The sequence below is a fragment of the Artemia sp. Qi Xiang Cuo genome, chromosome 15 (assembly GCF_049724085.1).
Source record: "Artemia sp. Qi Xiang Cuo chromosome 15, ASM4972408v1, whole genome shotgun sequence".
In the NCBI taxonomy this organism is placed as follows: Eukaryota; Metazoa; Arthropoda; class Branchiopoda; order Anostraca; family Artemiidae; genus Artemia; species Artemia sp. Qi Xiang Cuo.
Genome location: NC_142808.1, coordinates 2,357,353 through 2,374,764, shown reverse-complemented (window position 1 = coordinate 2,374,764; position 17,412 = coordinate 2,357,353). Strand labels below are relative to the sequence as shown.

The 17,412-nt window shown below is 33.7% G+C and overlaps 1 protein-coding gene across 2 annotated transcripts in view; it reads right to left on the bottom strand.

Moving 5' to 3' along the window:
* Kdm5 (Lysine demethylase 5) overlaps positions 1-16,411 on the bottom strand; it is a 125,849-nt gene extending 109,438 nt beyond the window's left edge. For both annotated transcript variants that reach the window (XM_089101639.1, XM_089101640.1), the window contains exons 1-3: positions 16,141-16,411; positions 8,660-8,876; positions 2,468-2,631 (exon numbers count right to left, since the gene is read on the bottom strand). In XM_089101639.1, coding sequence (XP_088957765.1) covers positions 2,468-2,631; positions 8,660-8,876; positions 16,141-16,296 — 537 coding nt within the window. In that variant the 5' untranslated portion in view covers positions 16,297-16,411. The remainder of the gene's footprint in view (positions 1-2,467; positions 2,632-8,659; positions 8,877-16,140) is intronic.
* Positions 16,412-17,412: the final 1,001 nt, after the last annotated feature.

The following is a 17,412-nucleotide window of genomic DNA, read 5'->3' as shown; positions in this document are numbered from 1 at the left end:
TTTTTTTATTATTTCCTTTCCTATTTTGGTTTAATATTTAACATTAGATTGGCTGTGAATTTCTAATGAAGGATGGTTATTGAGTGCCAGGGGGGTGGGGGTGGAGAGGAGCAACATATAAGTAAACTCAAGCAGAAACTAATCCTTGAAAGTTCATACTGCCACACTTGGCACTGCCACTTTAAAATGAAATTTCTTTTGTAATCTGGAAATGATAGACTGTAGCAAAATAAAGACAAAGTTCCCAAAATCCTATCTAGAATCCCTCAAATGGGCTCATCTTCTTTTCCCTTGCAAAGGTAACAAAAAAAAACAATTAAATAACAGAGCTTTACAGTTGAAATTTCGTACACAAGTTCAAATTGAAAATCCACTTCAACAACAACAACCAAGGCGGGTCAGGAGCGAATCTCCAGCATTTTTATTAGGGGGGGGGGGGAGGGGGCAAGAAGGGTCCATATCTGGATAGTCAAAGGGCATGCGATGTATAATATTTTTTTCTAGACATTATTGGGGGTAGCAAGGGGGGCAACTGCTTCCCCTTGCTACCCCCAAACGACACCCCTGAGGTGGGTGAAACAATCGTAGTTTACCCTTCATTATATTACTTTTTCATCAGCTAATTGCACGTTCAGCTATTATAGATCAGCTGACGAATCCCTGTTAAAATCCCAGCTTATATTATCGAAAAGGGGTCCCAATTGGCAATGGATTGAATTTACAGATGGTCAAACAGAATGGAAAACCTGTGAGAGTTGGACCTTTAGCAATTTAACACGACAAGATAGAGGTTAAAACTACTTGTGCTACTGACAGCTGATACCAACCTGGAGGCTACTGTCAGTGGTTGGTGATTTTTGCTTAATACTTTTGCAATGTTTCTCATAGTCTTGGAGATAGTCAGGGAATGACAAGGGCTTTGATTGAAAATGGATTTACATGAGACAGCGCTAACCAAAATTAATGCAATACATAAACATGTCAAAAGTCTAATTTCGATTCACTTATCCAGTTTTAGTTTCTTTAAATTCACTTTGTTTAACTCATTCGTTCTAAAGGAGCACACAGGAAGAGAAGAGGATTATGTAAAAGAGGATAAAATGAAAAGAGAGAGGAAAGAAGATAAAATACCGAAAAAGGAAAGTGGACTCATTCATGTTTTAGGTGCATAAAATTTTGAATATTCACCAGCACATCTTATCATCTGAAGAAGTTTGCTTAAATTTTGTCTTACTTACTAATGTTAGCATGTGTTTTCATGAAAATATGAAATTTTGGGATTTGAATTATTCTTATTTTTTAGCCTTTAATAAAATGGAGATATATTCTCCCATTACTTCATTCTCCAGGAGGACCAAAGATGAGGAAAGAACAGGAAGATATTTCAGAAAGAAGAGAGAAGTAATAGAAAAGAAAAAATATATTGCAAATAAATGAGAGAAGAGGCGATTGCAAAATCAGGAGAGAAGTAAGGAAAAGGTGGAAGAAGAAATGACAAAAAGAGGAGAGGAGCATGCAGGATGGGTAGAAGAAGGAGCAAGAGAATATAGAAAAACCTTATAACAGTGTTCCGGTAGAAACTTTAGATTGACCAACAACTAATGAATAATGTATGTCAAGAACAAGATAGTTTGTAGACATCAAATCAAAAATTGCATCATAAGACATCAAATTACCCTAATATAAGCCAACATGAATTATTATGCTTCCTTGAATTATTTGAGTTAACCCTCCTGTCATTATGGTGGTCTTCAAGGATCCAAATCTTACCTGCCGTCTCTGGCCTGCATGATCAAGGACCATGATTCTTAAATATAAATCCCGTGGTTCTACATTAGCTCCCTCGTCCATTTGCCCCATCTATTACAAACATATCTCTTAGCCCAGCAGGGATGATTTGAACTAATATATTATACTAGCAGGAGCAAAACTTCTGGCAGTTGCACAAGACATACCAATTGGAAAAGCATATTGAGATAGAAAAGGCAGTATTGGCAATGTATAATACAAATGTTCCCAAATCTGTGACTTGAATACACCACCAATCTCAATCCTTCTATTGGAATGTTTGTCTGACTCGTAAAAACGTAAAAATAATGGATATAAACAAATGTTTAATGCGTTTCTTTAAGTGTAACCCCCCCCCCCAATCAAAATCCTTATGTAAAACGCACCCAAAATAAATCCTGGATACGGCCTTGTTAACAGCATTCACTTTGTTGGCAAGAAATTGTGTGAGGGACAAGTTTCAGGCCCCTACAGCTTAACATTTGAACAGGTGGATTACAAATTTTGAATTTAGTAGATGAAGAGAAACAGGACTGAAACCAAATCTTCTGACAGAGGTAACACAGCTTAAATAAGTCTTTGGAAGTTTACAATAAAATAGATGGGAGATCTCAGCAAACAAAAACGTTGCTAAACCAGAATTAAACATTTATGGCTTACCACAATTCAGCTTACTTACCACATGCTTAGGAATATGTTTCCCACTTTTAAAAATATCATAAGGGTAAAGAATCCTTTCATAATGATGCTTTAGTACACTGCCCAGACATCGACTGGTGATATACCCCATCTTATGACCAATTGCTGACCATTTCCTTTCCTTGCTTATCACTTCCATTCCTCCTTTAAAGAAAAAAAATTACATCATTATCATCATTACAGGAACTCACAAACACGAGGGAAGGCTCATGCCCTAAAAGCCAAACCAAGGAAAAAGACCACAAGCTGAGACCCAGTGCTTCCACAAATAATAGCATAAAACAAACTGATACCACTGGTCAATATACATGCAACAGCACGACAGTGCATGAGATATTTTAGTAGGCAAGAATCTTATCCATCACCCTCCTCCGCACTCAACGACGTCATAGAGATAATTTCGAAAAATTTAAAGAAAAATTCATGTAAAGAACTTTTTAAAGAAAAATTCGATAATATTGTTATGCATTGTCCTATTTGTGGTTTTTCAACTGGTGTACCAAAAGCACTGCTTGTTCTGTATGTTAAGCAAGTGACCCCCCCCCCCCGCAAAAAAAACATGGTGCCAGAATTACTGTTACTAAATGTATTGTTGCTGTAGAATTGTTACTAAAGATACTGTTACTGCAGAATATTGTTGCAAACAAAATTCTGTGCCAGAATTACTGTTACCAAAGGTGTTGTTGCTGTAGAATCTAACTGACAATGTTCCAGTCTAGAACTGTCTTGTGGATCATTACTTTCTGGTTTATCTATTCATCCCTGTCATAGCTACTAGTTAAATAACTTTTAAGATTTACGAATTTTTCAACAACCTAAAATATGATTGAAATTGACAAGGAGACTGACAAGGAAATTGAAAGGAGGGCAGAAAAGGATGAATATTGAAGCATATGAATCATGTCATGAACAATGTAATTCAGCCATGAGTGAACTTTACTAAGAAGAAGCTTACAAATTTATTGTGAGAAAAGATGAACAAATTAGATATTGGGATATTGTCAACCCAACCCAGAAAGAAGAGGGAATGATCTGATTTTCAGGACGCACGCCTTGATTGTCTACAGTTGGTTGATATAGATGAATAAAGAAGAATGAAAACTTGTAGAAAAAAGAATCTTTATAACAAAACAAATTCTAAAGAGATTAATCTTGAGAAAAATATATAATCCACTTAGTTTCATCTCAATTTCACTAGACTATTTGAGCCTCCATACAATATAACTGCCTTCTTTTCTAATACCCCTGCCAACATTAAGTTAAACATGTGCCTCTATATCCATAAGACTCACTGAACTTCCTTTGCAGACCAAAACCTGGTATTTGTTGTAATAAACTCTAAAAGATAAGCCTAAAAGCATTTCACAACCATAAAACCTCAATACACTTAATCATTTTTGTGGGTTGAATCCTAACAGTCGCCCACCTGCAGTGTATATCTTAAGATTCCTTCAAGACTTGCCCAAAAGAATACACTCCCTGCTAACAATTTGCCAGTTTTAAGAAGAGAAAAAACAATGAAGCGAATTTCAAGGCAAGCCCCATCATGGCTAAGCTACAGGCTTGTATACATTGATTCTAATTGTCACTTACCTTGTAACCGCAGACAATGTGAGCCTCTTCTTGATGTCATGGCGTCACCACAGGTTTAATACAACCACCATAGGAAAAATACAAATTCTTCCTTAAAGTAGTGATCTTTTTAAATTGTTTTAGTGGCCAGAAATGTCAATATGCCAGTTAAGAAAAAAAAAACTATGTAGTCAATTTCGAAGCTGGGCCCCAGCACTCAGTGTGTGGTAGCCTTGTATATATTGATTCTCGTTGTAAGTAGTAACCTCTAAATGAGTCAGCTTTTGTTTGCGACTCTTTCCTCAGGAAAATGGAGGGCTCCACTGGGAGCACATAGAACGTTGAAGGGACCCAATGACTTTTAATCAGCAGTTGCGTAGTTTTGGGCATCTTTGTAGGTTTGTACTGGGTTTTGCGCCACATTTTGTTGGTGTTAAAGATTATGATCAATTTAATACTTCTTTCTTCTTCACTTTCATTTTTGACTTGTTCCAATTTTTGCTGTTGCTTGTCATCTAACAACACAATTCTTTGTTTTTCACTCTATTTTTGACATGTTCTGACACTAGCTTTCCCGTGATTACTTGTAATTCTCACTGCCGCTTATCTTATAAATGAATATTTCCTGGTTCTTGATGTGGCATATCTTTTATCTGCATGTTTCATTGTTCTTCACTTTTGTTTTTGAGTAATTTTAATTCTTGCTGCCGCTTATCTTCGAACCATATGTTTCTTTGTTCTTCACTTTTGTTTTTGACTCTTTGTAACTGATGCTGACGGAAGTATTCTGAATGTATATATTTGTTCTTCATTTTCGTTTATCATTACTTTAGACATTTTTTAATACCCTTTACCTTAGCTGCTTGGATTGGTCTTGTCATGTTTGATGATCTACGTTGTTCATTTGTCTTCTAGGCATTATAAACTACTTAAAACACCTTTTGTAAATAGACTAATTACACTTGATCTTTTATACTTAGCTATTTTCCTTTTGTAATATAACATGTATCATAGATACAAAAACAAAACGTTCACTCCAGGGGGAGGGGGGTGATGCAATCTATTCTCTTGAAATGTACCCATAAATATGATGTCAATCATAATATTTCTCTTGTCAGTCATATGTTTCTTGTGTAATATTGCCTGCACCATAGAAACTGAAAACAATATAACCACTACTGAAGCATATATGATGCATGTATACTTTTCAAATATATTCATAAATATGACACCACCTCAATCACATGAATCTTTTTTTCCAAATTACGGCTCTTAACAAATTTTCTAAAATTCCTTACCTATATAGTTTTTTTTTCAGACCAGAAAATCCCAGGATGCCAATTTCCCCCAAAAATATGACCCCCTGGCAATTACCCCCCCCCCCCCATGGAAAATAAGGCTTTCCAAATTTGAGAATTTTATTCGAGTTTATTTTTTTAATTTCTTTTGGGGGGAAGGAAATTTGGTACTTGTGTATTATGCACTGCTCAATCAAGTTTACACTGCATAAAATTCAAGAACACACCAGTTTTTTCGTTAGTTTCTTTGTTACTTTAGAAATAAATTTGGGCTACAGATTTGCAAATTAGGGGGGGAAGTATAGAGGAACTGCATGCAAAATGTGTTTGGTACAATTACTCTGCATATTAGATAGATAAATAGAAAAGTGTATTTTAAAGAATTTCTTAGACCACACTGCTTTTCCATTAAAAACAAAAAAAAAATTTTTAAACACGAAAAACGGGTTTTAATTTTCTAACAAGCAGTGAACTACAAAACAATTAAATATGTACAAAAGCTCCTAATATTTCGGCCCCACATCCGGGAGCCTTTATAAACGTGAAAAAAAAAATAAAAAAATGAAGCAAAAAAAAACAACTTAAATTACATTAAAAAAAAAAATACTAAACAAATAAATAGAACAAAAAGCAAAAACGAAAGAAAAATGTAAATAAATAAGAACAAAACTCACATATTAATTAAACACTTCCATGCACTGAATGTCTTTCAACTGGCCTCCTCTCAGTATATAAATGGAAATATATTAAATAAACACTTCCATGTACTGAATGTCTATATTGATTCTACTCGCCTCCTCCCAGTATATAAATTGAAATCTATCAAAAATGAAGAATATATTTATACTTAGACCAAAACAATAAAAGGTCAACTAACCCCCGGTCCATAACCCTTAATTAAATTTCACAAGTTCATCAACCATTTTATGAATTATAAATTGAATGGATTCGTTTTGTTGCAAGCTTAGCTGCAGTTCGTTTACTTTTCTCATCATTTAACCCATTCTGACCTTTGTTCGCAAGGTCATCTTTCGTTTCAGAAATATTATTAAAATCAGTATTGGTTGAATATCTTGCCTGCATTTTAATTAAACTATTATAAATTGAATTGATCCCACATTCCCCTTCATCTCTATTGATACTAGTACCCCCATATATTATCTTTTTTATTTCTATAATTTCCCTGAAGCTTTGTAAAAGTCCTACAGACGTATCTACTATTTTTGTTTGATCAAATAAAATACTGTGATGAGGAAAATTATAAATATGTTCTGCAACCGCTGACTCAAACGTTTCTGGTGTTTTGTTTTGTTTTAGAGCGTAATCTATTGCATTCTTGTGTTGTTCTAGCCTATTTTCTAAAGTTTGTTGCGTTCTACCCACAAAGGGAGTATACAAAATTCCATGTTCTTGTGGAAAATTTTATGTGGGTAGAACGCAACAAACTTTAGAAAATAGGCTAGAACAACACAAGAATGCAATAGATTACTCTCTAAAACAAAACAAAACACCAGAAACGTTTGAGTCAGCGGTTGCAGAACATATTTATAATTTTCCTCATCACAGTATTTTATTTGATCAAACAAAAATAGTAGATACGTCTGTAGGACTTTTACAAAGCTTCAGGGAAATTATAGAAATAAAAAAGATAATATATGGGGGTACTAGTATCAATAGAGATGAAGGGGAATGTGGGATCAATTCAATTTATAATAGTTTAATTAAAATGCAGGCAAGATATTCAACCAATACTGATTTTAATAATATTTCTGAAACGAAAGATGACCTTGCGAACAAAGGTCAGAATGGGTTAAATGATGAGAAAAGTAAACGAACTGCAGCTAAGCTTGCAACAAAACGAATCCATTCAATTTATAATTCATAAAATGGTTGATGAACTTGTGAAATTTATTTAAGGGTTATGGACCGGGGTTAGTTGACCTTTTATTGTTTTGGTCTAAGTATAAATATATTCTTCATTTTTGATAGATTTCAATTTATATACTGGGAGGAGGCGAGTAGAATCAATATAGACATTCAGTACATGGAAGTGTTTATTTAATATATTTCCATTTATATACTGAGAGGAGGCCAGTTGAAAGACATTCAGTGCATGGAAGTGTTTAATTAATATGTGAGTTTTGTTCTTATTTATTTACATTTTTCTTTCGTTTTTGCTTTTTGTTCTCTTTTTGTGTTTAGTTTGTTTTTTTTTATTTTAAGTTAATTTTTTTTTTTTTTTGCTTTATTTTTTTTTTTTTTTCCGTTGAGAAAGGCTCCCGGATGTGGGGCCGAAATATTCGGAGCTTTTGTGCATAATTAATTGTTTTGTAGTTCACTGCTTTTTAGAAAATTAAAACCCGTTTTTCGGGTTTAAAAAAATTTTTTTGGTTTATGTATTTTAAAGCCAAATATATGGCCATGAACACAGTAAAATAACATAAATGCAAGCCACAAATAACATGAACTTTGATGAGCAATCATCATAAAACACTTAAATGAAACACTACTTTAACCTAATAATAGTACTTAATACTTTAGAAAAATGGTCATTGAAAACAACAAAAAACTCTTAACACTTGGAAAAAAACACTTAAATGAAACATTACATTTACTTTATACTGGGATATTCTTTAAGTTAACAAATTTTCAGATACCTTGCTATCTTTCTGTAATTTTTTAGTGGCCACATACCTAGAAAGAATTGTTTTCTGACTTCAAACTTTCCAAATACTTTACACAACCCCCCCCTCCTTGTGTGCAAATATATAGCCCAAATTATATATGTCCCATATATTCTGTCACTTGGCTTTGTCTTGTCTCGCACGAAGCTGAGAAAAAAAAACTAACAAAGAAACTGGTTTTTTCTCAAGCTTTACATAGCATAAACTTGAGTGAGTGGCCCATAATACACGTATCAAAACTCCTTCCCATATGGAAATTAAAAAAATAAAACTCAAATAGAATTCTCAAATTTGAAAGCCTTATTTTTCATGGGGGGAGGGGTATTTTCCGCGGGGGGGGGGGGGTACGCAGATTCACCACACAGTGGTGAATCAAGGATGAAATTATCCACTCCCCCTGTGACTTGGGTGCAATTTACTTATATTACACAAATCCTCAGAATGCTAAGAGAAAAACTTTCCCCTTGGCTTGGGTGCAGTTTTAATGACATTTTCATGACTCTTTCATTCAAAAAAGGTCAACGAGATCCTACTCATCCTCCGCCTCACCACTCTTCCCAAAGCTTGGATCTACCAATGTACAGTTTGGATATTCAATCACTAAAACTATAGACTAACCTTCTTTTTGGACCAATTTATGTAGGGTATACAAGTCCAATGCCTTTTTCTCCACAACTGGTATTTTCAATGTAGATCCTTGAAGCTCCCAGAATCTGGCAATTTGATCAAGGAAATTCAATTTGACACGGGTTAGTGCCTCTAATTCATTGAGCCTTTGAATCCTAGGGGTAAATCTAAAACTATCCACATCAATTGCAAATGGTGGCTGCCATTCCTGAGAAAAAGGAGGATTTGAGGCGAATAAAAAGGAGATTAACAGAATTTGAGGAGAATAAAAGGAGATTAACAGGCTACATTTAAGCTTAGTTCTCACAGAAGATGATAAACTTTGTCATAAAAAAAATAATAATGCAATGTTTCTATGCAAATTGTGGCTGACACATCTTATTGAAAAAGATACTCACTAAAGTCTTCTTGAAACAAAAAACATTCCTGAAATTACCAACCTAAAAATAGGACAGCAATATTTGGCAGTACATAAATGAGAAAATTTTATTATTTTAAGATTTGTGTTTCTAGTGCATATTTCTATGTTATTTTTTGTTATTTTTATTTTTTGGTACTAATATGGTCTTAATATTTTAATGTAATATGGCAACCTTCCATTCATTTCATAATTGAGATTCAGCATCATCCATCTACTTAATAACATTTTTTTTTAATTTATTTTTAGATTGAAAATGCATTAAAAATTGGTGGAAAATTATTTATAGAAACAGGAATGTTTTGCTGGACTAGAATAAGTAAAATAGAGTTTAACAAAGTTTTTTTATTAAAGAGCATGGGATACTAACAGAGAATGGGAAAGTTAGGCTGGCATCACAAAAAAAAAATCCATACAAAAAATACTAGCTTCTTTTTCTGTTGATTATTGAAAATGTCAGCTTTGTACTCTTTCATAGGATCTAGATCCCCCACCCCCCATCCCCCTCTTTTAGGGGATGGGGGGAGCAGCATTTAGGGGAGCATTCCAGGTTTGAAAAAAAGTTTTAAAAAATCAACGTTTTTGTTCCAACTGATTTTGTCATAATAGCTGATAAAAATAGTAGATTAAAATATATTGAAAATACTACAATATGAAAAAAGCAAAGATGGATACAATTGAAAGATATGAAGATTGTGTCCTGTGAGGCTAACAAGGCTTTAGTGAATTCAGAACCATTCTTGGTGGGTACTAACTCTAGGAAACTTTAATCTAACTCTGTGCTGGTAGTACTGATTTAAGTACCCCCATAGCTTTTGGCACTATTCTTCAAATGGTCAGAGCTATGTACATAAAATCTTCCAACCTCTTTCTATTGCTCTGTGGTGCAATTTTTCTAATTTCCAGAATGTAAGATATAAAATCTGTAGCTGAGCTATAAAGTTCAGTTTATTAATTTTTGTTCATGGTGTCTGTTTTTTGTCTAAAAAATGGCCAAGAAATGAGGCCATTGCACTCAAAATTACCACAGTATGACCACAGAAAGCCTGTGTCAGAACCCAATCTGTTGTTTGAACACTCAGCTGACAATATGAAACTACTTGATCTTGCCATCACATCTTTGTGATGCTCTACTTTATTTTATTTATTAACTGAAAACCCATCTAAAAAAACTTGAAAAGGATGGAGCAAAATATAAGAAAAAAAGAAAAGAAAACAATAGTATGAGACAAATATTGACAAACCAATACGATCAAATATGAATGTCAATTATAAATAAATCAAGGGTAGAACAGGAACAAAATCAAACAAAGCAAAAGCCAATTCACACATACAACATCAACATATTCATATATAATTATATATAAAAAAAGAAATAAGAAAAAAAAAGAAAGAAAAATCAACAACAGACAAAGTTATTGCACTTTGTATTTGCAAAAAAAAAATAATAAAAAAAAATAAAAATTAAAATAAAAAAAAGTGGACTTGCTACAATAATAGATAGACATAATAACTCCAAATTGCTTGCAAAATCTGATAATTTCCTTGCAGTGAAACTGGGTGATACTGTCATTGTGAATGTATATCTGACGACAAACCATAGAGACAAAATCTCTGAAACAGTTTGCTCTAACATGCAGAAAATTCGGCAAATGTTTGAGTAAAATTAGAGCATTGCAGCTCCATTGGGTTCTTTTGAGGGACTTCAATTGTAACTTGTTGAAAACTGATAATCCATATACAGTTCTGCTTCTTAGCCTGATTTCAAATGAAAATGCTTGTCTGCCCAAATCTGCTGATTTCACATATATATACTCCTCAGGATCAGTATCTAACCTTGATCACATGCTTGTTTCTGGTAATATTGCCAGTTGTACATTAAGTGTAACTGTACTTAATGATTTTGTAGTATCTGGTCATTTAGCTTTGTCTTTTAGCATTGCAGCTCCATTTAACCATGTACATGTAACCCAAGAATCTAAGTGGTGTACTGTAGCAGAATGGAATAAGGTTGATATACTCTAGTACCAGCATTGATTGACAATCTTCTGACAAAGATGAAAATACCATTTGAGCTTCTCCAGAATTTGGTTCCATCTTCAATTAATGAAACTTAATCAGATATGTATGCATCACTATTTTCACATGCCTTATTACAAGCAGAATAGTATTTTGTCCCTTACAGAGAAGTACAAGTTGGATCCCAAGTAAAGGGCTGGTCCCAGAATTCTTTACTTGCTGATGCTTGTAATATGGCCAAATTTTGGCTAAGTATCTGGATAGACTGCAGCTGTCCCAGAACTTGTGTTGTAAATCAGATCTGTTTATCCACCAAACAACATTTTTCAAAAGAGCTGGAGAAACATAGAGCTACTATTTGTTCCAATTTTTCTGAAAAGATCATTAATAACCCAAGACTTTTGCAGAAAAATTTAACATATAAACAAAAACAAATGCCCAACCAATCATCTAATATCCCTCCCAAACTATGGGAACAGCATTTCTTAATAGTTTTCAGAACCTGACCCACTAATAGAAAATCCTTTCGAGATCACACTTAAACAGATAGGCCTACTTTTGAAAGGGGTCAAATCAATGTTTACTGTAACTGTTTCTGATGTTCATAATATAATCAATAAAATCAAGAAGTCAATTTCAAGAGGTATAGATCACATTTGTCCTAAACACCTCCTGTAGGAAGCCCCTACACTTCTTTCCCACATTGCTCTACTTTTCCAAATGGTGTTCACAAAAGGTGAACACCTTGCTCTACCTTCTCAATGCAAAATACGTCCATACAACCTCATTGAGAAGACATTATGGCAGTAGCCAATTTGAGGGACAACTGGCATAGATTTGTTGATGCCCTGGGCGCCTCCAGAGGCACAGGAGGATTTAAGGTCTAAGGTAAGGTTCATAAAAGGAATAGTTCCTCCTTCATTTTTAAAACAAAGAAATTAATATAAAGATGACAAATGGATCTATGGCCAGTACAGGAAAACAAAGAGAACAAAAAATCAAACAAATATTTTGCCCTATACAACAAGGCATCTTCAGCATAGAAAAAAAAAGAACTAGAAACTAAGGAATATAACTAAAAATATATATATATAACTAAGAGACTAACTAAAAGCTGGCAATTGTATATGTGAGTAATTGTATAATCTAGTAAGTCTATTTTAGTTTTATATACATTTTTTAGTTTTTTCCTATACATTGAAGATGCCTTGTTATACACAGGCAAGATATTTGTTTGATTTTTTGTTCATTGTTTTCTTTTACTGGCCATAGACCCATTTATCATCTTATATTTATTTCTTTGTCTTGTTATGGCTGACCAGTTTGGTTTAAGATCTTTTATCCTTCATTTTTAACTAGCCATCTTACTCCCATCCCTAAAAACAATAAATCTTTAAATGAATATTCATCATACCAGCCAATAACAGTAGCTACAACCTTTGTAAAATTGTTAAGAAGTTGATAATGCCTGAGTTGATTAATAATTGTTATATGCCCCCCTACCAATTTGGGTTCCAGAAAGGAATAGGGTGTGCTCATGCACTGTCATCAGTTTTGATTGATGCTGATAAATTGGGAGCCATTTGTTCTAGGGAGTCATTATGTCAGTCATGCTTTTGAGAAGTCACATGCATAGCCTCTTTGAAATGTATAAGTGCATGGTCAGTATTTGTACTATTTATACTTTGTATGATATGTATACACATTTAAGTGTCATAGTTAATCTGCGTGATGGAATGATTACAGAGATAGTTATCCCTATTTGCTGGGGAGTAAAACAATGTACTCTTACATCACCAGTTGCATTTAATAACTGTATTCTGGATGGACAGTCTCAAGTGGTTCTTTCTTGTATTTTAGAAGGCATAGATGCATTTGTTATTGCTTATGCAGACAATGTCTTCAACCCCAGGTGAATGGTACAGGCATTTGAGAAACATTTTTCCATTCTGGGTCAAGATAATGCTGAAAATGAAATGTCGAAAATGTAAAAGAAAAAGCTAGCCTAAATGCCTAAAAGTAAATGCTTACTTTACAATATCCTGGATTGTTTTACTAGCCTATTAGGATTATAATGCTTCTTTCCCTTATTATACAGTTTTTAAAACCATTTCAAAAAATATTTTGGTAAATTATGTGCTTAATTACACAGAGATAAACTGCAAACTGAGAAGATAATCAGTTTAATGTAGGCCTAGAAGCTACTCTAGGAGGTATAACTATATTTATGTAACACAGAAATATTTTATTAGGGCTATATGCTATATGAGACCATTAGGAGGGTGTATCTGAGAAGGAATTGGTCAGTGTATTTGGAGATATCCCACAAAAAAGAATTGTGAACACATTCACTTTGTCTCTACATCAGTTATAGGATCTTGTTAGCTAGGTCTTTATATTGACCAAAATAAGGATTCCAAAGTTATATATAATGTTCTATTGTAGTTTTACATAGGACTTTTAGCCCAAGGCAGTATATGACCTTGGTAAATTTGCAGTGGGCCATACAATTTAGCTAATATAAAAGTGAAAACATTATTTGATGCCTTTTTTATGCTTTTTCATAACTCAACATTCACTTCTGGGGCTAGTTGCAGCTTGAGCCCTTAAAGGGGCCCAAAAGGTATTTCATTTTTGTAGCCACACAAAGAAGTTATCAACACTAGTTAAGTTATTGAAGTGGTTAAGAACATATCACTAGTTTATAAATAAGTTGTTCAAGAGTAATATAGGTACTATTCTATTAGCTGTAAGACATGCTGATATCACATAGCATAGATGATAAAAGAAACTAGTCAAACAGTTCCTTTCAATGAAGAATTCATGCCAAGCATTGTAAACAGTGGCTTATCTCTTGGTTTACAATATTCAAACTTTATATTGTTGAGATTTAGGGGGGGAAAGGTACCTGGGTTAGGTTACATTTTTAATATATGCTATGATTTATGCCTCCCCCCTTAATGTTTAAATATATAGCCAAAATTTGTTTCTAAAGGGTTCAGCATACATAGCTGATTTCAGGGACCAATTTCAGCATCAGTGGGAAAATGATAGGGGCAAGAAAAATTTATTGTGCAAGATTACAAATCAAAAAATCATGGATACAAATAGTCAACTGGAGTTTGTTAATAGTTGCATGATTGATCTCAGCTCAGTACTCTTCTATTAAATGAACTCTTTTATATAGTGCTAGTTTGGTTAATGCTAATGAAATAAAATAGGATGAATATATAATAGTTTAGAAACAAATTTGGACTATATATTTGCACATTAGAGGGGGAGGGAGCAAAGCATACCATATATTAAATACGAAACCTAACCTAGGTGCCTTTCCCAAAAAAAACAATGCTTTTAATATCTTATATGCAATTAAAACCATGCTATACATTGTATTTTTCTACAGCAGTGTCTTGAATCATCCCATAAAAATGGGTTTTTTGTTGCATCTCCAGTTTGACATTCTATACACTAAATAAAAGAATCCATTTAATAGAAGAGTACTGTGGGGTCTTTCACCACAGACATCTCTAGCTGACTATTTATTGGTATTCCTATTTTTTTATGATGATCATGATGAAAATTGGCGCCAAAAACTAGAAAAAATTTCAAGCTCAAATCAACAATGATTTCTTTTAAAATTCCTTTTTAAATATTTTAAAATTAGTGCTGATTTGGAAATCAGTTTGCAAAATCAGCAACCTGTGCCCAGCCATTAAACTATTATATTTTCACCATATATTGTTTTATTTAATTAGCATTAACCAAAATTCTCTTCTTACATGTCTTACAGCTAATAGAACAAAAATACTTATTTAGGCTATAACAATTCAAACCTCATACAAAAATAGCACTGAATTTTGCAATTCAAAACTTTTTTGTTGACAATTCAGGGTATATTCCAATTCCAGGTATATATTTGCACATTAGGGGGGGGAGGTAAATTTTTCACAAATCATATTATTGACTTATGAATAAAGTGAATATACCACTCAATACCTTTTTTTATGTTCTTGAAAATGACAAAAATATAAAAACCTAACCTAACCAACCTGATAATTTCAATTCAATTTAAAATTTAATGTTGGTAATGAACCTCATGGGATATTTTGCTACAGGTTATTCCATCAGATTTATTATTTTCAATGTTTTGCCACATTCTTGAACATTTGGCATTAAGGAAGAAGAAAATGACATAATTTATTATGCCATTTTTTATGGCATAAAATTGCAAAATTTATTGTTATAATTTTCTTTTATCCAACTTAATCATGGAAAGAGAGTGCTTGTGGATTAAAAAAAAGATTTATTACAAAACAGTATGTTTAAAACAGATGTTTTAAGCCTTTTTACACCTTATATATTTTTGTCATTTTCAAGAGCTCAAAAAGTGCTTAAATATAAATTTCTAATAGAAGTGATTATTATATTTGTAAAGAGCATAAATAAAGACATCAAGTGATATATTCACTTTATTTGTAAGTCACTAGCCTAATATGATTTGTGAAAAATTTACCTAAATTTCCTGGTAAGTTTGCAGTGGGCCAGATAATTTAGCTAGGATCAAAGTGAAAACATCATTTGATGCTATTTTATGTCTTTTATTATTCATATAAAATACCTTCATGGCCTCTTTGAGGGCTCAACATGTGACTAGACCCAGAAATGATTCTGGAATTATGAAAGAGCATAAAAAAAGGCATCAAATGACATTTTCTCTTTCATCTTAGCTAAATTATAAGGCCCACTGCAAATTTACCATGGTGTCATTAGAGTGGGTCATTTATTACAGTGGTGATGATTTGGGTAGGCTATAGCCAATTTGGAAGGTGTTGATTAGGCCTAGGTAATCAAAAGGTAGGTCTATCAATATTTGTTTATTATAACAATTCCATCAGAGGAGAGAGACAATGGGCCAGAATGTTTCCAACAATTTTTTTCAAAATGAAAGGGGAATAGGTAGCCCTCATGTACAGTTCTCCTGACATAGGCTACTGGATTAAGTGAACAAGGTAAATGAGTAATAAATTAAACTTACAGCTGGTGGCTTTATTTTGCAAATTCCGTATTTTTCAGCAACAGGCCTGATTTTGGTAATATAGGCCAAAGCATCCTTGAACTCTTCAGCAGAAGGCAAAAATACTGGAGCTTCAGGAGGAGGTTTGAAACCAAACTCAATAGACTGTGAAGGCATGTCAAAATGGAATCATCAAACTAGGGCTTAAAATTCCTTGATTAAAGAGGCTTTCTGGTCAGCTGTCAGAAAAAAAAAAATGGTCAACGTAAACAAACAACTATTTTCAATGGCCTATCTATTCGTCTTTTCCTTTCTGAAACGCTGGCTGAAGACGAAAAGAAGACTTAGAGCGGTTTTACACTGAACAATTAGACGAATGAAACTGATTCACATAAGGGACGTAATTGTATTTATGATTGGTGGACTTAGTTTTCCCAGCCTATTTGGCATGCTCATATGATTCTTTTTAATGGCAAGTAGGGCTATCGAATTGTTGTATATAAATTAGGAAACATATAAGGGTTGATCGTAACATGCTTGATTTTTTTAAAGAAATTGTCTAGTGGTCGGTTTCTTGTTGACGTTTCGCGGATAAACCAAGTAATGAAATAACCAAGCTTTCTTGGGGTAAATTCACAAAAATTTAAGATATAATTGTCGCGATCGATATTAACCAAAAGTTATGGTTTTGGTCATCCATCTTGGGTCGAACAAATTACTGGTCGTTCCAAAGTTGGTTGGCTAGGGGCAAGAGCGGATCCAGGATTTTTTTTTTCGGGGGGGGGGTTACTAATTTTTGACTCAGTTTTCGACTAATTTTACTGATTTTTACCTAGGTTTTACTAATTTTCGACTTATTTTCGACTCGGTCAAAAATTTCGGGGGAGGGGGTTCAAATCGGGTAACACCCCCCCCCCCTCTGGATACGGCCTTGGCTAGGACTCACAAAAAAGGATTTGAAAGCACTTATAGCCGAACTTGGCAATGCACCGTGAAAAAATAATTCCAAAAAACTCAATTCGTCCAGGTTGGAGCTACCTCCACCTGCCCAAGGAATGTTAGATACCTGATATACAAGCCCTGTACATAGTGTCAATAAAAATCTAGTAAGTATTTAAGTCACCAATTAGTGCCTATGAACTCACCGAATCATCTTCCTATAAGTCCCTTGCAAATGAAAGTCTCAACACAACATATAGTAACCGTTTCCCAAGCACCTCCCTATCCATGGTGGATAAGCCGGTTCTCAACGTAAATCACTGCCATAAAGAAGTAGCCAACCGAAGAAAGTAG